Source organism: Xiphias gladius, chromosome 6, assembly GCF_016859285.1.
Source record: "Xiphias gladius isolate SHS-SW01 ecotype Sanya breed wild chromosome 6, ASM1685928v1, whole genome shotgun sequence".
Classification (NCBI taxonomy): Eukaryota; Metazoa; Chordata; class Actinopteri; order Istiophoriformes; family Xiphiidae; genus Xiphias; species Xiphias gladius.
In genome coordinates, this window is record NC_053405.1 from 20154456 (window position 1) to 20177250 (window position 22795).

General features: G+C 40.3%; 3 protein-coding genes and 1 non-coding gene across 6 annotated transcripts in view; all 4 read right to left on the reverse strand.

The window, feature by feature from the left end:
• The window catches only part of unc13a (unc-13 homolog A (C. elegans)), a 44051-nt gene extending 40267 nt beyond the window's left edge, over positions 1–3784 (reverse strand). Inside the window, exon 1 of the mRNA XM_040128764.1 lies at positions 3763–3784. Within this exon, the coding sequence (XP_039984698.1) occupies positions 3763–3784 (22 nt within the window). The remainder of the gene's footprint in view (positions 1–3762) is intronic.
• Positions 3785–5558: 1774 nt separating this feature from the next.
• Positions 5559–10823, reverse strand: hmg20b (high mobility group 20B). 3 transcript variants are annotated; one of them, XM_040129761.1, is made up of 9 exons: positions 10733–10823; positions 10263–10420; positions 9406–9606; positions 8845–8965; positions 8602–8654; positions 8439–8505; positions 7991–8206; positions 7528–7660; positions 5559–6078 (listed from the first exon to the last, which is right to left on the reverse strand). In XM_040129761.1, the coding sequence occupies exons 1-9, from the start codon at positions 10803–10805 to the stop codon at positions 6066–6068; spliced, it is 1035 nt and encodes a 344-aa protein (XP_039985695.1). In that variant the 5' UTR covers positions 10806–10823; the 3' UTR covers positions 5559–6065. The 3 variants fall into 3 exon arrangements, with proteins under 3 accessions (XP_039985695.1, XP_039985696.1, XP_039985697.1); XM_040129762.1 differs by having other exon boundaries at positions 10263–10364; positions 10733–10809; XM_040129763.1 differs by having other exon boundaries at positions 10263–10392; positions 10733–10808.
• A 2191-nt stretch (positions 10824–13014) lies between these two features.
• On the reverse strand, positions 13015–21708 carry LOC120790734 (elongation factor 2-like). Its single transcript, XM_040128555.1, has 13 exons — positions 21581–21708; positions 20054–20268; positions 18825–19006; positions 18070–18281; positions 17688–17866; positions 17337–17442; positions 16809–17061; positions 16485–16680; positions 15990–16356; positions 15480–15833; positions 15128–15310; positions 14710–14842; positions 13015–13392 (listed from the first exon to the last, which is right to left on the reverse strand). Exons 1-13 carry the CDS (start codon positions 21581–21583, stop codon positions 13199–13201), a joined length of 2577 nt encoding a protein of 858 aa, XP_039984489.1. The 5' UTR covers positions 21584–21708; the 3' UTR covers positions 13015–13198.
• Positions 17140–17207, reverse strand: LOC120791408. The gene has a single exon (XR_005707638.1). It is a non-coding gene; the product is annotated as a small nucleolar RNA SNORD37 (small nucleolar RNA).
• Positions 21709–22795: the final 1087 nt, after the last annotated feature.

Below are 22795 nucleotides of genomic sequence, written 5' to 3' on the forward strand. Positions count from 1 at the left end.
TCGCTCCTACAAGCTCCCCCTGCCATGTGGCAAGTATGCACGTGTGCTCCCTTTCTATCTCTTTCTCTCGTGCTCCATTAATCTCTCTGTGCAGCCAAATGCGGGCAGAGCGAGCTGCATCCCCAACACTAAAAATAACCACTTCAGTGTGACAAGGGTGGGGGGTGCCGGAAAGGGGGGTGGGGTACTTTCAGCTCACAGGCATAACACTAAACCAGCATCGCTGCAGTTACAGCACAGAGAAAAGAGTGAAAGGGAGTAGGTGTTACATATTTTCTGCAAACCCTCAACAGAAAATGTTGAGTCCCTGCAACAGTAATTACAGGATCTCATTTTCTCTTTCTTTGCTGGGGAACATTGGACAAACACATTCACTCATGCCCTGGTGCAGAGAACCTAAAGGGGCTTTTTATTTCCTGAGGTTTTCCAATCAAAAGCATTCAAAGAGCCCACACGTCAGAGCAATTACACTGACACCAGGAACAACAATATAAACCTGTAGACAGGATATGCAAGGAAAATATTTCTAAAAGCTATGACAAAAACAGAGAAATGACTCAAGTGCATGCACAATTAAGTAAAAAACAATTATAAAGACTGAGAGGTCATTACAGTCCGTCCCTGTCTACTGTGCCAGATAATATTTAGTCACACACCTGCAGTATACCTGGGGAATATATTAATAATGTTGATTCGAGTATAACTGACATAACAGTACTTAAAGCTAGTCACTGATGATTGAGAATGCCTCTCATAAAGACTAATTAAAATCCACGATAACATGGAAGGACAGTGCAAATGCTTAGCAATCTACCTTGAAGCATTTCAGAGAATATAAAAGCAGTATATAAAAGGTACATGTAGCTTTGGCATCATTAACCACAGAATACACATGCTATGTTGTATCTACTATATATAATTCCATTGAAACACAACTGATCTTTGCTCCTAACTATTTCCAGACTCCCAATTACCCTAGTCATTATTACAGTAATGCAGCAGTGTGTTTGAAATGGTAATGAGACGAACAATTATCCAAGGAGGGTTTGGTGTTAAATTATATTCATATCTACTTTTGGACTGTCTGACTACTTTTGCTGAGATTCTTCCCTAATGATCTGAATATATGTAAATAATCTTATATAGATGTTAATGAAAAAAGGTGAACCTAATGAGGATGTGTCTCCTGGCTCGCTCTGGTATAAAGTTGTAATGTGTGAAATGGCATCTCTCTACAAGGGGTGACAGTGAGAGGAGGCTTGTCAGACCTGAATGTGCTTGTTCAGCTTCTGTGGCACAGGCTTTCATTTCAAAGACTACATCTAACATCAGGAGACATGGGAGTAGAATATACACACATCTCTGACCAGGCGATGCCACATCGCTGCTACTGCAACACTTATATCACCATAACTCACGTTACCATGCAGCCCAAGTTGAACAGCTATATTCATCATCCTCTTTATTAGTTCATTTTGCTCACAGCCACTGTGGAGAAATATAATGTCAATATAAACCTAGCTGCAGGCCTATAACAGAGTGTGTAGAAACTAATGAGAAAATGCCAGCAGAGATCTAAAATACCGTTGTGGTTGCTATGCCAACATAGATTCAGGACATAAAGGGGCCACCAATGAGCCTGAATCTCAACCCTGACATCTGTGCAATCAGCTCTAGCACTGGTGTTAACAACATACAGTAGCAGCCTCTTCATAAACACTGCAAGCCAGCTCCAACCTATCCCTCAATCTGAACAAGAAGCTTGAGGGGATCTTTTTTTTTAAACTTTTCCGTCCGTCACTGCGCCCGGATAAATCAGGCTCCGTATTTATCAAGTGTCAACCTGGCCCGAAACTCTCAGAGTGCGTGGTTCAAATTTGTTCCTGGTTTTAGGTTTAGGACTGGTTGAGGAGATATTGTTAAGCGTCACAACATGGGAAACTCATACCAATTCGTTGAGGATTTTAGAGAACTGCAAAGAGTTCTGTTCAAACTTGTTTAAGAGTTCCCAGGAAGTGACGAATGACAGGATAAAGATGTGCACACATTTCAGCAGGCATTAACATATATCATGTAAATCTTTCTTCAGAGACATTGGATTAAATAAACTTGTGATTTAAGGGTCTGACAACTGGGATTTCAGTAAATGTCAGTCAAATTTAGTCCATTTTTTGAATGTTTTAAATCAATGCTAACGACATGGATGTCATTTTAAGGCTCTAAATCTTTTAAAACACGAGGAGAACTTCTTGCTAAGAGGTGGTGTAAAAAACTTTAAATGACTACTCTGAAAGGGGAGTATTTCCAATCCTAATGAAACATCAAGTAATATTTCATGGACTTACGCTGAGATTCTTGATAAATACTTGAATCTGCTCATGGCTATGAGTATGTCTCAAATGGTTTAAACCTCTGTTTCCGAAAGTGGGATCTGGGGATGACCAGGGGTTACAGGAGATCCCCATGATAACAGTATTTAATTCCTTTGACATTTGCACAATCTGCGCACCCAGTTTCCCCCTAGACATTTATGCAAATCGATTTAAATCATGCGTGACAGCGAAGGAGTCCTGATCAAAGGAAAGTAAGTCTTGATAAATGGAGGTCTTCAGTCTTATTTGGAGCTCCTGATACATAAATGCTTATGAAATCCCCATCCTAACCGAGCAAAACCAACATAACTTCTTTCATCTACATCTTTTATATGACCACAGGTCTAGTCTGCCTGTAAATCTTCACTCAATACAGTGACTGAATGGCATTTAAGGGCTTAATCGTAGACTCAGTGATAACCCCTACATGTAAAAAAGACTAGCTCTCTTTTGGGTCCACTTTTCTATTTGCTTCTCTGGAAAAAATAATACATTGTCGAACACGTCATAGACTTCACCTAAAAAAAAAATTACAAATACACTATCAGTGACTGAATGAAGATATTTGAAAAGCAGTGATAATACAGCACAATGTTATAAGTCAGGCCTCTTTAATACAGTAGGAAACCAAGTGAGGAATCGTGAATTATTCAAAAGCAGAACAGACTGTGGTTGTCGTTATAGAGCTCAATCAAGAAGAGAAAGATAATTTAAGAATCTGGCACTCAGTCACGTGGTTTAAAGATAGATCCCACTGTAAAGAAACACGGCGGGCTACTTATTGCACACGCCTTTTTTATTTTATTTTATTTGTTCCGTTTCATTAACGCACGAGAACTGAAACGAAATGTCTGCTTTTCAGATGATTTTTTCACATTAAACATAAAACACCCCACGCTTCTGTTACACGGGGACAAGCAGAGAGTGGATTACATCTTGCTTTACTATGTTTGACAGCGGCCGCCAGAAAGCATACACCTACTCCATAGATCGGTCCTGTTGTAACAACGCCAACGCAGAGCTTTGTGAAATGAAACCCAGGCTGTCATAGAAGACTAGGGAAATACTTCAGGGTTCGTGACAGTTAAAAACGAAAAATAGGTTAGAACAATGCGGGATCGTCGAAGGTGACGGGAAGTATTCGCCTTATTATTGGGATGTGTATTAAACTGCCATTTAATAGCGTAGCAAATAATTAACATGATTCCTGTGTATAATGGCTGTTCCAAATGGAGAGACGGATTGATCGTTATCCTCACAGGTAAATCCCAGAAAGCCATAAAGATTCGACTTGGGAGCTATTCAAGCTTCTCACACCGGCAGGTGGAGGAAACAGACAGCGAGTCGTGCCAAGATGTAGGTTGTTAGTTTTTTTTCTTCTTCCTCTTACCTCCAACACACAGCAATGACATTTCTTATGCGCGCCTTTAGCACAGGGTCCAGCTTCTTCACCAGCTTCCTCGATTGAGCCAGTCTGTGCAATACTCAGCCTGGGAAAGACTCGTAGGGCTGCAGATGGAGAAGCCTGCCGTCGCTGGCAGAGACGCGGCCTGGCGGGGCTCGTCACGCTGGTCAGAGATAAGTCCTCACAATTTCAGGGTGAACGCCAGAGTCGCGAACCTCTCTGTCTCCTTCGTCTTCTTTCCTTTCTTTTATGGCGTGTCAGTCTAATTTGAGACTCTTCCCCCCACCCCCTTCTGCCTCAGCTCTCCGCTCCCCAACACTCAGCCATCTTGTTCAGCTTCAGCACCAGCGCTGCGTGGACAGCTCCTGGCAGTGACGTCAGGGCGGCGGTGTTTATCGGGGGTGATGCGGAGACGCCGGATTATCAGCCTCTGCCGCTACATTTTTAACCCATTCCTCAAAAATAGCTTAGGAAATCCCAAACTGGTATCCTCAAATAATATCAGAGTATCAACATTAGAGTTTTCAGTGTAAAGTACTGAGATAATGTGACTTTGACAATATTACCCAGCCTTACTTTTAAGGAAACACTAGAACTCCAGAGGAAAACTGACTGGGTAATAATTACTTAACAGTGAGTCAGTTAAAGGACATTCATGACAGCAAGAGTTTGTCTCTCTCTTGTATCTCTGTACTGTAAGCGATATTACACACACACACACACACACACACACACACACACACACACACACACACACACACACATATAGAGTTGAAACTATTAGTCGATTGGCAGAAAAATAAATCGGCAAGTGTTTTGATAGTCAAAGTCATTTCTCAGGCAAAAACGCCAAATATTTCCAGGCTCTCAAATGTGAAGATTTGCCGTTTTTCCTTGTTTTACATTAAATGGAATATCTTTGGGTTTCAGACTGATGGTCAAACAAACCAATTGATTAGGTCACCTGGGGCTCTTGGAAACTTTGATGGGCATATTTCACTGTTTCCTGACATGAACTAAATGATTAATCGAGGAACAAATTTGGTAGATTAACTGATAATGAAAATAATCGTTAGTTGCAGCCGTAAGGTGAGGTGATTTAATTAAGTGATACTTGACAGGAAGCAAATGAACTGTTGGTGCCTAAGTTCACAGAATACAGAAAAAGAAAAATATGCAATTTGTCATAAGCCATTAGTCTTTGGGCCTTGGTCTCACTGAGTGTCCTGCTGCTAAAATCTATGTCAGCCACAGTCGTTAAACTCAGTGTTAAACAGTGTTGCGTATTTACAACAGGTCATCCCACTTCCATCATTCCAGTAAAAAAACAAAACAAACCAAACACAATATAAACAACCAGACTGATATACCCTTAAACTCTGGTCCAAGATTCAAATCATTATTACTTTCTACTGTGCGGGCCAACAGCTCCCCCTGCTGGAACACAACATCCCTTGCATCTCAGCATCTTCACAGTCTCCCCTTTAGGGTCAGTGCACCAAAAATCCTAAACATAATTTAAAAGTTAGCTTTAGTGGTATCTGAACATGCAAATCTAATAAGTTGGTTTCAATTTAAAAAAAAATAAATAAATAAAACTGCACACATTCACCTTTTGTTGGAAACATTTTCAGTATGGTTTAATGAACATTTCAAAAAATACAAATATACTTCACAAATATATAATATTCTGACAACATGTGAAACTGTTTATCCATCCCACAACCTGCCTTTATCAATGTGAATTCAAACATATATACCCTAACATTTAATTTTCACTGCTTCCAGTTTTTTTTTTTTTTTCATGCAGTCTAAGTAGCACTACGTACACATTACCCACCCACCACATGCCAAATGGCATTTAATGTAAACTCATTATTAGGCTTGTCTTATTGGACAGGTCATGGGCCTGTAGGTAACTGCTGATACAAAGCTACACAACAGAGTTATGGTCAATCCAAATGTACTTATGGCAGTTGAGAAGGTAAAATTACATTACATTTAATGATATTCCTGAACTGTAAAAACCCTCAACATTGCCACACAGATTTACATTCACAAAAAATATCATGTGCGTGAATACACATATTCGACAGAATACACATATTCATAAAGAAGAGCCATGTAGACAGTCTGTGTGTGGTGTTTTGAAGTGTTTGTACCCTTGCCTTAACTATCCTTGAGATAGCCACATGCGTTGTTGAATGGCACTGACTTGACCTAATACCACTGAGCCCGTCATATGTCCCTATGATGCAGGAATGAAAGGGTCTCTGGATGGAGTCTCCTCATAACTTCTCACTAACAAGGAATTAGAGCATGCAGGCAGAGGAAAAGATGACATTCAGATACACAATTTAGATATGGTCTTCAACACTTGAGAGTTGAGAATTACAAGAAGGATAACCATGTTTGACTGACAAAGGCCCAATAATATTGGGCTGACAGGTTATAACTGCAATGATTACTACAGAACAAAAACATACTGGAGCAGATAATAAATTCTGAAAACACACTTGAACGTGATTGTAAAGGCTAAGTGCTTCCCAGCCTTTTAACCATTTGACCGACGAAGAAACAAACCATTTGCGGGCACTATCCATTACACTGAATCTAAACCACAATAGCTTCTTCTTTGCATATGACACAGGAATGAGTCAGATTAAGCCCAACAAAAATACTTCTCCACAAATGCTGCAAGTCAACCTTTTTAGTTTAGAAAGAGACAGTGTTAGTGTTCAAAAGTCGGCCATTAGATGCAGGTTGCTAAAAATTAAAAAAGCAAAGCAAACTAATTTGCTCGTTCCAATTTTTGTAACCTAAAATTAAATGACGACTCTGAAATTAAACAGACTTAGAACAAAAAAAAATTTGGAAACAACAAATAGGATGTGAAAATATATTCTAAGCATGCATGACTTTTAAAATGATATTGCAGGCCAGATCTGGTTCTGGGGCTGGCAGTTTGAGACCCCTACTCTGAACAATTTGGCTTGTAGAATTATATGCCTACATTGCCTTTTATTTTTAAAGAGGAGAGAAAGTTGTGGGGACATCCAGTCCAATATTTAGGCCAGGATCAGGACAGCAGATTCAGTAGAAGAGTGCCCACATAGTGAGTATAGCTGCTAAACTTTCATTTTTAAAAAGGACCAGTGTGTACGATTTAGTGGCATCTAGCGGTGAGGTTGCAGACTGCAACCAACTGAACACCCGTCCGTTTCTACGCATGTAGGAGAAGCTATGGTGGCCTTCCAGTAACGTAAAAACGTGAAAGGCCGTCTCTAGAGCCCGTGTTTGGTTTGTCCATTCCAGGCTACTCTAGAGACATGGCAGTGCCACATGGCAGGCTCCGTGGAGGAGGACTTGCTCTCTATGTCGATATGAAGGGCTCATTCTAAGCTAACGAAAACGCAACAATTTCTTAGGTTCAGGTGATTATATACTAATGAAAACATAATTATGAATATTATGGTGTATTCTACCATTAGATTTCTCAAAATCCTACGCACTGGTCCTTTAACTAAAAGGCAACATTTCGCTCCTACTGAGTCGTCTTTGGTCCTATAGGAAGGTCTAATCCAGATAACACAGTGCTTTAAAAACGATGTGTACAGAACTACCTGATGTGTAGCTGGTCGTCTACTACCTGTGATCAGTAGATGGTATCAGTGGTCAAACACAGGTTAAATGTATGCATATTCGGCCATTGCACACCCATGGTATGTGTGTTAAAGAGATTTTAGTTACCTGTCAAGATGAGAGAGGACCTCACAAAGCTGGGTGAGCAGAGCACGGTGCTTGTGGGGGTTTCCCTCCAGCACTCCACTGAGACGACTCAGGTATGAGTCCAGGTTCCCAAGAGAGGCTGTCTCACCTGTACCTGTTCAGGGAAAAAAAAAAAACCCCCACAGAAGAATCAAATTCACACGTCATTTAATATTTTTATTTGATCTTCTCATGGGAAATATCAGGAAATTTAAGCACTACTAGAGCAGTTCCTAGGACAACTGAGTTTGTATTATAGCCACGTATTTAAAAATCAAGTTGACCAGTCACTCAGAAAGGCTAACATTATCAGTGTATTCATAATGAGAGATTAAATTAAAAGAAACTAGCATGAAAATAGCCAGGAAATGTATCTAATGTCATGCAGGAGTAGTAGTATGTTTTTTTCTTCAGTCTGACTAAATACAGCCACCTGGTTGCTGACCTGGCAGGGGGACTGATGAGAGACTATTGACCAGAGTGTGTTTAATGGCCAGCAAGTGTTGCTGAAGAGCCTGGGTGCGCTTCTCGTCCTGCCCCAGTTCAGCCTCCAGGCGCTCTTTAGCATTGTACATGTCCTTAATGTGCCGCTGCAACACTGCATTTTGCTCCTGAAACTCGATGTTGGCTTTACGAAGCCGCCGCAACTCAGCCTCTCGAGCTGAAAAACAAAGAGTGATTTAAAAAAGGATTTGATGAGAGTATTACATTATGTCTTAGATGCTTAATCTTAGATGGAACATGTCAATTAGAAAATTAATGTCCTATTAGCCAATAAAATAATGAAACAATTCTGTTTTAGCATTAGAACCGGGCCATGCTGAACACACTGCTTTGTGCTTTATTTGTGATATGTCAGAATGATTATTTTCCATTTTCAGTTTCTCGCTTACCTTTGTTCTGATCAAGGAACTCCTCTGTGAAGATAGGGATGTCGAATCTGCTTGAGAGGTCAGAAGCCTGAAGGACAAAATCAGAAAATGGACAACTTAGCTGTGTGCATTCTATATGATAATGACATTGCCGAATATGCAGTGACAAGATACAGAAGTGTACCTTTGGTAAAGATGACCCTGAACTGTTACTGATGATGACAGATGGAGTATCTTCTGAAAGAGAAAAACGTATGTCCATAATACGGCTCAGATGGAACAGAGTAATGGAATAACGAATGTACATTATTTTGCAAATTGCCCGGGTGATGTGGTGGTTATTTTAGAGGCAGTAACCGATAAAAACACACATGCATGAGCAGTGAACAACTTGATAAACATTAGGTGAGCAGCATTCAATTGTTACCTTTCTTGATCCTTTTGTCTTGTATCTTAGCGCTGGTGATCTGATAGGCCTCCGTCTGCTGATATTCCTTCAGTTCCTGAGCATACTGCATTTTCTCCCGCTCCGCCTCGTCCAGATAGCGCTGTCCGTACACAAATAATGTTGTTACTTTATTGAGGGAAAAAAATCTGTCTCGCTTAAAGACAGGTGCTTCATTATTTGAAACTTTTAAAGAAAAAAAATTTTTTTTTTTTGGAAAATTGGTCATGTGGTACATTTTATCATAAAACTATTTTGTCAGCACACAGATTTCACAACCAGTGGACTGGAAAGAACACCACTGATTAGAAATTTCTTTTAAAATCAAGTCAAACTACAAGATTTCATATCAGCAACATTTTTATGGAAGTAAAAAAGAAAAATAATTATGCTAATTTTAACAAAACTCAAATACAGCAATAACACCTAATATTACAATCTTTCCATGGATTTCCATGTGTCATGGGCCCAGTAGTAAAGCATCATTAAATACCCAGTGCACTGAATATACTATGTGTATACTTGGATAACTTGAATAGTTACCTGTTTGTCATTTGGGGCTAATCGTGTCCACTCTGCTCCGAGTCTCTTGGTGATTTCTGGAAAAGGTAAGTCTGGGTATCGGGCCCGCATATGTTCCCGCCGTTCATTCAGGAAGCGGACATATCCTGTTACTGGCGCCTTGGGACCGTTCGGTAGCACCTTCTTTCTCTTCTTTCCCTTCGGCCAACCTCTCTTCTTGGGCTGCAGAGAGGGGAAACAGCACTCTTGTGAATGCAGGGACCTGTCAGTTGTTTGTTCAGTAAAATCTCACCAAATAGGCAATAGGGAAAAGCAAGTTAAATTACTCAGTTATCGAAATGGTTTAATTTCAGGTTTATTTACTAACCGAATAATTGACTCATAGCTTCATCTCTACTACATTCACTAGTACAAACAGCATTATTTCTACTTTATGGTCATTTAGTAGGCTATAGTTTGTAGCGCTGTTTAATTATAATGCGTTATACTGAGAGGTATATCCTCTTTTTTACCTTCAGTATTCTATTTTATTTACTGACTCTGGAAATTGCCATGCAGACAGAGCATGTATGTTCAGTCAACCTCCCCCTATTAACAAAAAGGGAAATACATTCTGGATATTTATCCCCCCCTTCTATAAATTTATAAACTCCTTGAAAGTAGGATTTATTCCAGGACTGTTGTAATAGTGTGAATTGCTTTTAGTGCACTTAATAAAATGGCAACTGAGCTTATAGCAAACAGTTTTACTCCTTATCGAAGTTGCTCAATCACATTATAAGTTGCAAAAATTGACAGCCTTGTTCCTCCAAATAAGGAGGCAAAATTAAAGCAATTTACAAACCCTGTTTATCGTGGTAAAATGTAGCAGGGCTTACCTCATCTTGTGGCTGATCCGCTGAATGTGAGGCTCTGGGCTGCTGTGATGCATCACTCTGCTCTTGTTTGATCCCTCCCATGTTCTCCTTCCGTGCAATTGACTGCGTACGTGTGAAAACCGGTCCGTATCTGTCAGGGTTATGTCGTGGGAAGGGGTCTATGCATAACAGCATGTGAGAAGTTGCAAAGAAAGATGCGAGCAATTGTGAATTTTAGCATCAACGTCCCCGCAGTGATGCCGCTTCTTAAGCTAACCTGCCTGCTAGCAATTCCGTGAGGCTAACTGGTCGCACTGTTCACACACACTCACACACGCAACGGACACAAAGGTAATCCAAACTGCTCACTCTCCCGAAGGAAAAAACATAATACAGAGAAATACGTATTCGTACATTCGATCATGTTTATTCACTAAGGACAGTGGGATACAATTATTTCGACTTTTTAGGATAAACGTTATATTACTCACCCGATAATGAATCCCTCGGCCAAACAGGAAGAGAAGCCTGCTTGTCATCTGATTGGTCGGTGCGGAGACTCATGATTGGCTGGCTGGAGACCCACATACTCAAGTAAAGTATAAAGACTTCAAAATCGTATTTAAGTACAGTGCTGAGTAAATATGCTAAACAATTTATGAAATCCCTGGAACTACAGAAAACTTAGAAAGCACCAAAACTCTTTGTACTTTTACTATTGTGATGATGAGTGTATCAAAGGGAAATTCCGTTTTATTTTATATAGTCTTCTATAATGTACTATATTAAGGCATTTGTATTATGCCTTGCTTTTATATTTTCCGTTTTGCAGTTCCTAATTTAAGGTTGATAAGGTGGCAAATCTTTTACGTTCTCATGCTTTCCTAATATGGAGAGTGTACCGTAATTTTAACTATCTGTATATGAAACTTGAATAAAGTTTAATCAAAAGGCAAGTTTCAGGTGTCGCTTCAAGAAGCCAAATTCACGTGCCCTGCCTAAATTTTATTTTGAAAATCTTTGCCGGAAGCAGTCGTTTGGAGTTGGTATTTGTCTTGAGTGTGTTGTCCACCCAGGGATGTGGATCATAAGAGTTCACCACCCTCCGGTGATTACAGTGAGGAACAGCAACAAAACTTTAAATGCATTTAACCAGCGTCAATGAAAGCATGACGGCATACAACATCTCGGGTAAGTACTTTCAAAATACTGAAAAAAATATCATGAAATCTTCAAGTTCATTGATCTCAGCGAACGTCTGATCATTATTTTCATAGAATGATGAAATATTACGTTTGGCGTACAGATACAAGAGAGCTACATGAACAGTCACTGCTTTCAGAAGCAGTTGCACAGTAATATGGTTGGGGACTATTGGCTCACTGCTGTGCCCTATTTTTCCTAACCAGAATTCAAAGTTTATTTTGTTTTGATCAAACCCCTAAGGGAGGTTTAAGACCTGATCTGTAACCCCCTCACATTACCAGATAATCTGGGGACGAACACCGGTCCCTACCAAGGTCTCAGCCCAGACGTCTCCGATTGTCGGGTGGGATGAATCTGGGATAAATCGGCCCAAAAACCCCTGTACTCTGAGGCCGGTTTAAGATAGCATAAACTCAACCAGTGCTGTCCTCCTTGCTCAGACTTTTTTCTGTCAAATCCTACTGTTAGACTTGGGAATGCGTTTACGACAGAGCTAGGATCTTCCCTGGAAAAGCAATTGATACATGCCGTCCCACGGTTACCAAATTCACTTGTCTGAGTTGCTTTGACTGCTTGGTCCGATCATGGTTTTGAAGGTCTGGGAATTAAAAATATTTTAAGACAAACTCCAGCTCTCAGAGAACAAGTTAGTCTGGGTTGAGTTGGGTTTGAACCCAAGGGCTCGGTGGCAAACAGCAAATCTAACAGTTTATTTGGTTGCCTCTGAAGGACAGTTTTACAGCTATAACTAAGTATTGGCACATAACATCTTAAGAGCCATCTTTGTAGAGTTCGGGGAAGTTGCGCCTATAAGACTAGAGCCAGTATAGCCGATGTTTAGTACCAATATGGGTATCTGTTCTTTCAGCTTCTGTGGTTCCATCAGTTTGAATTACTTTGTACATTAAAATAATTAACCTTCACAATCCCAAAAAGGTAAAATTATGGTTCATGGTAAAGTTTACCCTCAAAATTAAAAAACAAAACAAAACAATTTATTAGGATATAACCCCCATTTTAATGACAATTCATTAAAATAATCCAGATTAATTTTTATGTTCTAATAGAATATTCAAATTGCTTCAGATCTAGTTATGACTGTCCAATCATCTTGACATTTATCTGCATCTTTACATCAAGGACCACTATGGAAATAGGTCTTGTACCTTGTTTTATCCTTGACATAGTTTTATGTAAAAGCAAAATCAGCAATCAAAATGATTTTAATTCCAATTTTAGGGTAATAAGCCATTTTGCGTGTTGCAATAGTAATAAGGTATTGTGGAAAACAGTTTGGTAAACATTGTAAACCTTGTAATAAAAATTAGTTCAGCTGCCAACTTCCAGTGGTGTTTACAAATGAGGCAGCTCCATTAGCAATCTCTTATCTGAAATGATTCACATCTTCTGAAAAATGAAGACAGGCACTCTTTGTGGTCACGGTATAAAACAAACTTGTTTGTCTTAGTGAAACACAACAAAGGCATCATGGAAATGTGATATAACTTTCTGCAACCAACTGTACATCAGATCCCATTAATAAAAACAAAAATAAAAAAAAACAGCCTGAAGCATAAGTTTTTATTTTCTTTTATTTATCGTTTACAATTTTTGTAGTTGTTTATTCATTATTGTCAATCCTTTTGGCAAACATTAGTGCTCGCTGTGTTCTGTACAGTCCGGTCCCACGGTGTAGACTTAAATTTGGTGGGAAAGGAGGAATGAGGCATTAGCCAGGTGGGTTCAGGCTTTTACAATTTGTCCAGGTAGTTGTCCAAGGCTGGGACACCTTCCTTGAGACCCTTACGTTTGCGTGTCTCCATGACAACTATACCAGGCTTGCTTGAGGCATCCAGTGGGTTTCCAGGAAGGATCTGCCAGTGGTCAAACACACACTGTGGGAAGGCCTGGCCACCAGTGTTGGAACGAAGGTCAGCTGTGAAACCTGGGAATGGACAGAGCAAAACATGTTTCAATGCCTCCCTGCAAAGCCTCTTACATTATTGGTATGAGGGTTGCAAGTAGTCATGCAGCAAGCAGAAAATGCAGAAGTGAACATTTGTTTTCTCCTCTGATCAATAGCTTGGGGCTTTCGACCCCAACCTTAGTTTGTAGAGCACTAAAAGATGCAGATGTTAACCTAAATGTGCAGCAGTTGCATTATTGGCCCTACAGATCAAAAAACCTCCAAATCAAAATTTGCCTGTTACTCAATATACTCCTCTACTGCAACTTCTTAATTTTAAAAATAGTTAACTGTTTAAGTAAAATTACACCTAGTAGCTGTCTGGCACTGTGAACTTTTAAAATCACATACATTTTTGCTTTGATGCATTTATGTACACGTTTGCGTATACACAATTGTCAATTTGTATAGCTGGCAGTGGGTCAACACGCCGGAAGATTCTGTTAGCCTGGATTTTATAGTATACTACAAATATTTGTTAATCTAAAATAAAACTAGAAATAAAGTAGTGCTTGTAAACATAGTATGAAAAAACGCATGTCAGGCCTAGAATTAATGTGAGACTAATGTACAGTCAGTCCCATGACATTACATTTTTAGTAAGTACTTTTATACCCAACTACCTAAATATGCGGAATCATACACTGTATGCCTCTGATGGTAAAACAATTATCCTCTGACAAATGTATCTCCTTTTAAGAAGTTTAGTTAGGTATTTGGCCTGTACTGAAAAATCTTGGGTCTCAGTAACAATGTCTGTATTGTTAGCTATTGTTACTTGTAAGGATTAGAAAACATACTAACATATCCAACTGAAAAATGACAGCAAAAGAACACCACAGGCAAGCCGGCCCTGTCATGTAAAAATGACTTTGCTGGCTTACATTATGTACTCTGCAGAAAAGAGTGCAGGACTGTTTACAACTGTATTCACTGAGAGTGTTGTAAACCTGACTGCAGAACAGAACACATTGAAATAGGTGCCTTGTGTAAACATTTGCAGTCTGATATGAACAGGCAAACTGAGCTTTTTTCCCCCTACACACATCCATGATGACTGCACACTAAGATAACACCTGTGACCTTAGGACTAAAATATGACAATGACTTTAATGTCAACTTAAGACAAAAAAATGTCACATTGTTAACTATACTGTTACTAAAATGAAGCAAAAAAAAAAAAGCTGAGAGAATAATAAAATGTTTGTGTGTTTATATTACACATCAGGCGACAAAATTAACACTGGTTTCGGAACAAATATTTTGGCTGTTTTGCTCATTTTTAAGAGGACATACCAAATGACTCCATGACAGGCAGGTAGGCCTTGATGACACGCATGGGTGTTCCCATCACACTGGACTCCTCAAACACATGACCACGCCTCTTGGTCAACACACCATAGATTCCACCCATTGCAACTTCAGGACACTGCAGAGTAGACAAGAGATTAAGTTGAACACACAGTACTCAAATCAGTGAAAAGCCAAGTTAATCAATTATAAAATCTAAACAATTGTGGTAAAAACTTAATATGAGACAAATAAAAACCTGTGTAACTTAACCACTGTGTCCTGCCAAAAACCCCCCAAAAAGGTGTGAAACTTGATGACCAGGTGTTTAAAGTGAAAGGACAAATCATAGGGCTAAACTCTCCTCAGATATATAAAGGTAACTAAAATACAAAATGCAGACTACATGTCTAGTGGCACTGACCTGGATCTCCACCAGATAGACGGGCTCCATCATTCTGGGCTCGGCTGTGAGCTCACAGGCGTACAGAGCTCTGCGGGCTGTGGGAATAATCTGCCCACCGCCACGGTGAATAGCATCTGTATGCAGAGTCACATCGTGGATGTCGAAGCGAATGGCACGCATGTTCTCTTCACAGAGGACACCCTAAAGACAACATCAATTGTAGATGAAAGGTATATCTACTGACCTCTGTATAGATAACGTCACATAAATACTTTTAATTAATAACTTGACTCAAGATACTATGTGAACTTGAGACCGCTTTAGCAGATTGCAATGAACAATGAATTATTGCATATGATGGCCTCGTTACCTCCTTTACTGCCCACTGGAAGCCAGCCACAACGCTATCCTTGATCTCATTAAGGTACTGCACTCCCTTGGTAACGTCCACCAGCAGGTTGGGGCCATTTCCATCAGGTCCGAAGCACCAGATCTTCCTGGCCTCAGTGACATCCCATTCATACTTGTCGGCAAGGTAACGAGCACGGGCCTTAAGCTCCTGACGAGCGGTAACGTCACCCTTCTCAATGTCCTCTGCCAGGCCATCTTCGAAGGGACGTGCTTTCATGAATAGACGGTTGTGCTTGTTGGGTGACTTTGACAGACACACGACACTTGATTCTGCACTGACAGTTTCTCTGTAGGACACCACTGGTTCAGATTTCTAGAAAGAAAACAGCAAGTATCAATGCAGAGATCTCCACCTCTAGGGATAACAACATGACACCATTCACTGTTGATTTTAATGGCTCTTAAGCTTATTAATGCATCCAGGGTTTACTTAAGAACTCAAGTTTACTCAAATTTTGCATTGAATCACCTTGAGTGGAATGCAAGCATGATCCTCCTCCAAATCCTTCAGACAGATCTCCAGGTGCAGCTCACCAGCTCCAGCAATGATATGCTCTCCAGACTCCTCAATGATACACTGCACCATAGGATCGGACTTGGACAGACGCTTCAAACCCTCTACCAGCTTGGGCAGGTCAGCAGGGTTTTTGGCCTCCACAGCAACTCTCACTACAGGGCTGACACTGAACTTCATCACTCTCATGTTGTGTGCCTGCTCAAAGGTGGTGATTGTTCCGGTCTTGACAAGGAACTGGTCCACTCCAACCAGACCCACAATGTTGCCACATGGCACATCTTCAATGGGCTCAACGTAACGGCCCATCATCAGAATGGTCCTGGAAAAGAACAATGTGCATGAATGGTAGAGAAGGACAGTTTAGATGTGACCAATATCTGATAAGCTGACCGCTCATAAGAGATGCTACAATACATAATCAATCAACAGGCTAGACGTGAAACCAACCTCTGAATTGGCTTCAAGTAGAGGTCATCCTTCTTTCCAGGGACAAAGTTTGGTCCCATGATGCGTACTTTCAGGCCAGTAGAGACACTCCCAGAGAACACACGACCAAATGCATAGAAGCGACCCTTGTCACTGGTGGGGACCATCTTTGAGATGTACATCATCAAGGGAGCCTTGGGGTCACAGTTCTTGATACCTGAGTAAACAATTAAGTCTTAAGTTCAGTACGAGTCCAAGAAGAACAAGCAATTGTTCAGATCATATGCTGTAGATGTTTGACCTTTAAACCTGTGCATGAGCAAAATTGAAAAATCTGCTTCATACCCATGGCAGCCTCATCATCTCCAGGTCCTTCATACAGCAGCTCGCAGCGGTACTTCTGGGCAGTGACGGGGGAAGGCAGGTGGATGGTGATCATTTGCAGTAGGGCTTCTCCAGCAGGGAGCCAGCGACGCATGACAGCCTTCAGGAGAGGCTTTCCCTCCTTGTCCCTGTCCTCAGCATCCAACTTGATTTCTAGCTTCTGGATCAGTTTAGCAGTTTCCTCCTTCTTGAAGTTCATGATGGCATCAAACACCTAAAAAGAAGATCTGAATTAGAATACAATTTAACATGATCAAGCCAAGGATGTTGACGCATACAACTTTTGTGCCCTGCTCAGACTGAAGGTTATCATCACTGTTTAGTCAGGTCAAAGTGAAGAATGTTCAAGTCATCACTTGCAGGCATAGTGAAGTACTGTTTGTTATTGTCAAATTTTAAATCAACCCTGAATTACAGCGTTACGAAATATACTTCTCTGAAAACCACTGTTGTGTTTTCTAAACGCACTGTAAATTTAAGTCTTGTTACCTTGAAAATGGGGTCCAGGATAAGAGCAACAAAGGTACGGGAGTACTTTTTGCCATCAGGTCCAGTAGCACTCTTGCTGAACTTTCCAGTTTCTACGTCAAAGTACCTAGAGTAATACAAGAAGTGTAAAGATTTACCAATACAATAGTCAAAGAGACTCCCAGTTCATTGAAAACAGAACTAAATCCTGAGGTTTAGAGACTGTGTGAGATTTATATAAAAAATAAATAAATTAAAAAAAAAAAAGGGGGGGGGGGGCGCTAATCCCTCTATTGAGTGTGTCACTGTTAGCTATGTCCCCCAATCCCATCCTCTTTACTTGGTAGTCAAGCCCTCCTTTTAGAGACTCACCTGTCACCCCACAGTTTCTTCATCATGTCTTCCACCTTCTTGCAGCGCTCAGCTGGTGTCATCTGGGTGTTGCCCTTGGCAGCAAACTTGGCTGCATACATCTCAGCAAACTGCTTCAGGGTGAAAGCCCAGCCATGTAGTCCAGAGCCAAAGCCAACAGTACCAATGACTGGATCAACCTAGGAGAGTTGACAGCACCATATCAGTACACAAGTGCATTTTAAGACACTTTTCATTAATCATGTGATTTAGTTATGCTGACAGGTGATACTTTACTTGGGAGACAGAATACAAATACACTCATGTTGTGCTATAGGTGTGCAAACACAATGAGGCCAGTGGGTGTTGCACGTAAGATAAAAAGGTTCAGACAGCCACTCACCATGATGTTACCCATAGGTCCATGCTCGTCTTCTCCGTAAGTGGAGATGATGACATTGACTGTCTCAACAATACGCTGGAAGGTCTGGTAAAGGTCTTCTGGTTCAAGCTGCAACTCCAACAAGGCACGGTCCATCTTGTTCATCATCAGGACTGGCTTGATACGCTCGCAAATGGCCTGACGGAGCACTGTCTCAGTTTGCACACACACACCTGGTAGGGATACACAGAGATAGACAATTGAAGCCAGGAGAAAGCAGATTAAGTTGTGGATCTGATTTCAAACAAGTAGTACATGGCATATATAGTATCAAGGATACCACGGGCACATCAAATTTCCCTGTAGTACATGTATATTTTAATGACCAAAAAAAAAAAAACTCCTGGTAATAAGAAAATATCTGTGCACTTGAAATTACTTTGAGGACAATCTTATTAGCAAGCTGATTGGTGGGCCAGAATAAGCACATATTTTGAAGCAGTCTTAGTGTGTGTTTATGATGGAAACAAAGTGAACATGAAATCAAACTGACCTACTTGTACACTATTGCGAAACTGATTAAACATTCCTGAATTTGTATGTATGTGATAAAAAGTTGTGATTAGCACTGTAAATGTTCACTTTCCGTTTTATTTGCACTGTGTCAGCCTGTGGTCTTGTGCCTCTGAGCTTAAAAAAAATTCTGCACGTGAAAAAAAGAGAAATCATTTGGAGAGCTCACATCCGCCACTGGTTCAATTCAGGCTTGCCCTTACCTGAAACGCAGTCCACTACAACCAGGGCACCATCAGTCACACGGAGAGCAGCAGTCACTTCAGAGGAGAAGTCAACGTGTCCTGGTGAGTCAATCAGGTTGATCAAGAAGCCAGAGCCATCCTTGGACTGCTTAATAAAGGCCAAGTCATTTTCACTCAGCTCGTAGAACATTGAGATGGCACTGCAAGTTAGGACAAAGTCAGATGTCAAATTTAACAATGCAAACGCTGCATATGTGCTTTTCATCACAATCACAATTAAAGACGAGCTGATTTTTTTTTTTAAAAGCACCATGTCTGACTATATACAGCCCTTAGTGTCCAACATGTGTTGTACAAAGTGATATTATTACGTCACTCCAGTGGCTTAACTAGTGTTGGCTTTTCTACTAAAAGTCAGTAAAGGAGTTAATGTTTACTGTTTGATTAGTTACAGTGACTGCGAATGCTGACATTACTGCAACATTTTAATGCCCTTGTAAATATTGTTCCATAAATACTTTCCAGCCATCTTAGGGATCCCCCCCAGTTTAGGCACATGATAATAAAGAAGTCTGCTATGTATTACCTCATTTATGTAGCATTGACAAAATCTACTGCAAGTGTACCGTGTACTGGGTGCTTACTAGATAAACTCAGCAACTCAATAAAGTTTCACAAATCTGCTAGTTGGAACCCTTACTGAGCAGACCATTAACTGCAGAAGTGAAGAATAAATCATTGTGATTTTCAAAACATAAACCTCATGGCTTGTAAAATGGTTAGCCACAAGGTACTACATGTGATTTGTGTAAAAGCAAATCCACTTTAACAATGTCTATTAGACGACTGAAAAAGCAAGTACATCTTTCTGCATACACCACAACTTTGAACAAATTGTGTGTTTAGACTGGCTCAAAGAATAAAATGAGCGAGGTCGCCAATGATTACTGCTAACAGTTAGCATTGGCGGCATAATCATTGTGTATAACTCAAAAATAGCCAGAACAATCAAAATAAAGAGCGCCATAGTTGGCCACACAGCTGGTGGGTAACTTGTGAAACACAGACATGCCCTTGAGTAGAACATTCTTACTGTTTGGGAAAAATGTAGTTTCACACCCCCCTTAATGTAAAACATCCACTTGCTACCAAATATCAGTCAGAGATACAGACGTACTTTCAATATAAAAACAGCAGGAATGAGGAACAGTGTAAGAGCGCAGTGGGAAATAAGACAAAATACTTACGTTGACTTGATGGTGATGCAACGTTCCTGTTCATCTTTGCGCGTGTCTGTGAAACGGGTCTCTCCAGCACGAGCTGAGGCAATGATGCCAGCCTTCGACACCAGCGAGTCCGTCAGAGTTGACTTTCCATGGTCAACGTGCGCAATCACAGACATGTTACGGATGTTGGCCTTTTTGTCCATGATGGCACGGATCTGGTCTACGGTAAAGTTCACCTGAGAGAACAAAGTCAAATTAAAACAGTCACAAAAAATGTAAACAAAAGCGTTTTTAGTGTGTTTGCTTGGCAACCTGGCATCAGGTTTAACTACCTGATGCTGTCATCAGGTGAATGGGCTTGATTTCCTTTGCCATTATCGTATGCTATACTATTGAAATGGAATAGGCATTAAAAGGCATTGAATTGGCCCAAGGGAACAAGACAACTGGAAGCACTCATCTGCACACAAGTTATTTAAGTGCGCAAATAGCAAAATAGCAGTGCTTAAAGAGCTCTGGCTGTTTATCTACATGTTTTGGGAATTTACAGCCATTGGTATTTGTGTTTCACGTGTACTTCTGTTTATGTATACGAGTGTCTTTAAAAAATGATTACATTTCGAACAGACAAGGAACAGCTGTTTTAGTTATTTCACCTTACAGCAACTTTACCCTCTGCGTATCGAGAATTGTTGCTGAGTCAACATGAATTTCAACCCAGGGCGTTGGGTTTCCGCCATCACCACAACCGTGACGTTATTGTGTTCTACATTTCACAGACGATTTTAAAGAACCCTTTGTCAGCGTTTGCCAACACATCCGGTGAATAAAATATGTTTATTAAACAAACTGACAATATACACCATTAATTCTTGGTAAAAACGTATTCTACGCAGCGGCACCCGGCATAATATGTCGGCATGAATAGGCCACGTGTACACGCTTTGACGTTATGCTAAATGCTAACATTAGCTTGATAGCTAAACTAGCCTTCCGAGTAGAGGAATGCGAAAAGCCGGCAAATTAATCCTCCTACTCGGTACAACTTAATAACACAAGCTAAATGTTATGTTGGTTTTGCTCGCACCCCTCACCATGAACAACAGTTAAACTACAGTCTTTTCGTAATTCAACTACATTTATATGAATTTCAGTATTTTACTAGAACAACAGCCAACGTCAGAGCAATAGCAGCCACTGTCAAAGTTAGCCAACACCGCGACGATGACGCGTCACCTAACATTGGCTATTTGAACGCTTTTCGACGTACCACCACTCAAATCCGTAATAAATGTTTTCACTATGGCAAATACTACAGCTAATTTGTATAACAGAACTGGTTTTCTAGAATCCTGCTGGCCCCTTAGGTGCTAGCGGTACAGATGACAAAATGGTTTCCATTTTGATGAAAGCCCAAACCACAGCACTGACATGTAAGCAGCATAGCATCCGTAAAATGCCCGCTCCAAAACAGATTAATATTGACGCTGAGGGCACCTTGTGTGCCAGAGACTTCATTAAATACTCGAAGAAATATTGTGAACTCACCATTTTGACGGATGGTTTTGGATTCGCTTGGTGGAGAAAAGAGACAGGGAATTTTACACTGCCCACCTCACGAGGGCATAGGCAGGGAAGAGGCCGCTGACGTCAGAAAACAGGGCTTTATACAGCGGGCGTCAGCCATGTGCGTAGTCACGTACTGACATTACGTTGAGAACCGTGTGACTCGCTTCTGCTGCTGCTGCCCAGGAACGAAGGTTTGCTTGTCCATATAGTCACAGGAGCTTCATTTAACCCATTGATTTTTTTTTTTTTTATCATGCCAGCCATTAATTAGATTTAGCCAATAATTAATTCTGTTAAGACTTGGCTATTTATGAATTCTGTACTGATTGTTCACGCAGTACCTTTAATAGTAGATTTTTAATAGGCCATGATGTGTTTATTTATATATCGTAGTTTCTGATTATTTTCAGACACCAGGGACATAATGAGTATTTTCTGAGTTCAGTCCTAGTTTTAGTAGACTGCTACCATATTGTGTTATACCAGAATTCAATACATTGCCTGATTAATTTGCATCACAGTCAATATTAATACATCAGCCATGAGCTTATCTTTTTTGGGGTGATTCAATTTGTATGGTAGACATAAAAAATGTGGGACAAATGTTCCTCCTGTCACATAGCCTAATCATTTTCAGAAATAATTTACCCCTGAAAATGTCTCCTGATTTTAAGACTTTACTTTTTCGCCAAGGGGCAAAAAAATAACATAAAAACAACCGATAAGCATTAGTGAAATCTCACATTGTTATCAGCATAAAACAATTGCTAAGGAATGGACAGTGGACCAAAAACCAAAAATGTGATCGCATACTGATTATTTAAAATGTAACAAAAGATCATTAACCTAAATGCTGGTGATTGAAACAACTAAACAAACAACCAAACAAACACAGTATATTTTGAATCTTATTTCATCCTAATTCAGCTATCAAAAGATTGTAGGAGTCTTGGTCCTGATCTGTTGGGATAGATATGTATTCCTCTAGTCAGATTGCTCATGTCATGTTGCTTGATTATTTATTCCAGCAGGTGGCGCTCTGGCTTCCTGACACTTTCACCAGTCCCATAAAGGACAAGTATCTCTCCATTGTGTACATGTTATCACGATGATCCTTTCAGCTTACACTGAAAGGGGCAGTGGCTGTATTGTATTCACAGCGGTGCTGTACAGGCTATAAGGAAAGGCTAATGT

Coding starts and splice junctions, on each gene's coding strand:
- LOC120790734 (XM_040128555.1), bottom strand. Junction 17,867..18,069: donor GACCTATGGGTAACATCATG/GTGAGTGGCTGT, acceptor CAACTCTCCTAG/GTTGATCCAGTCATTGGTAC. Junction 13,393..14,709: donor GCCTGTCATGGAGTCATTTG/GTATGTCCTCTT, acceptor GTCCATTCCCAG/GTTTCACAGCTGACCTTCGT.
- hmg20b (XM_040129761.1), bottom strand. CDS start 10,805: ATGAGTCTCCGCACCGACCAATCAGATGACAAGCAGGCTTCTCTTCCT. Junction 9,607..10,262: donor CGGATCAGCCACAAGATGAG/GTAAGCCCTGCT, acceptor CCCTCTCTGCAG/CCCAAGAAGAGAGGTTGGCC. Junction 8,966..9,405: donor TAGCCCCAAATGACAAACAG/GTAACTATTCAA, acceptor GTGTACGGACAG/CGCTATCTGGACGAGGCGGA.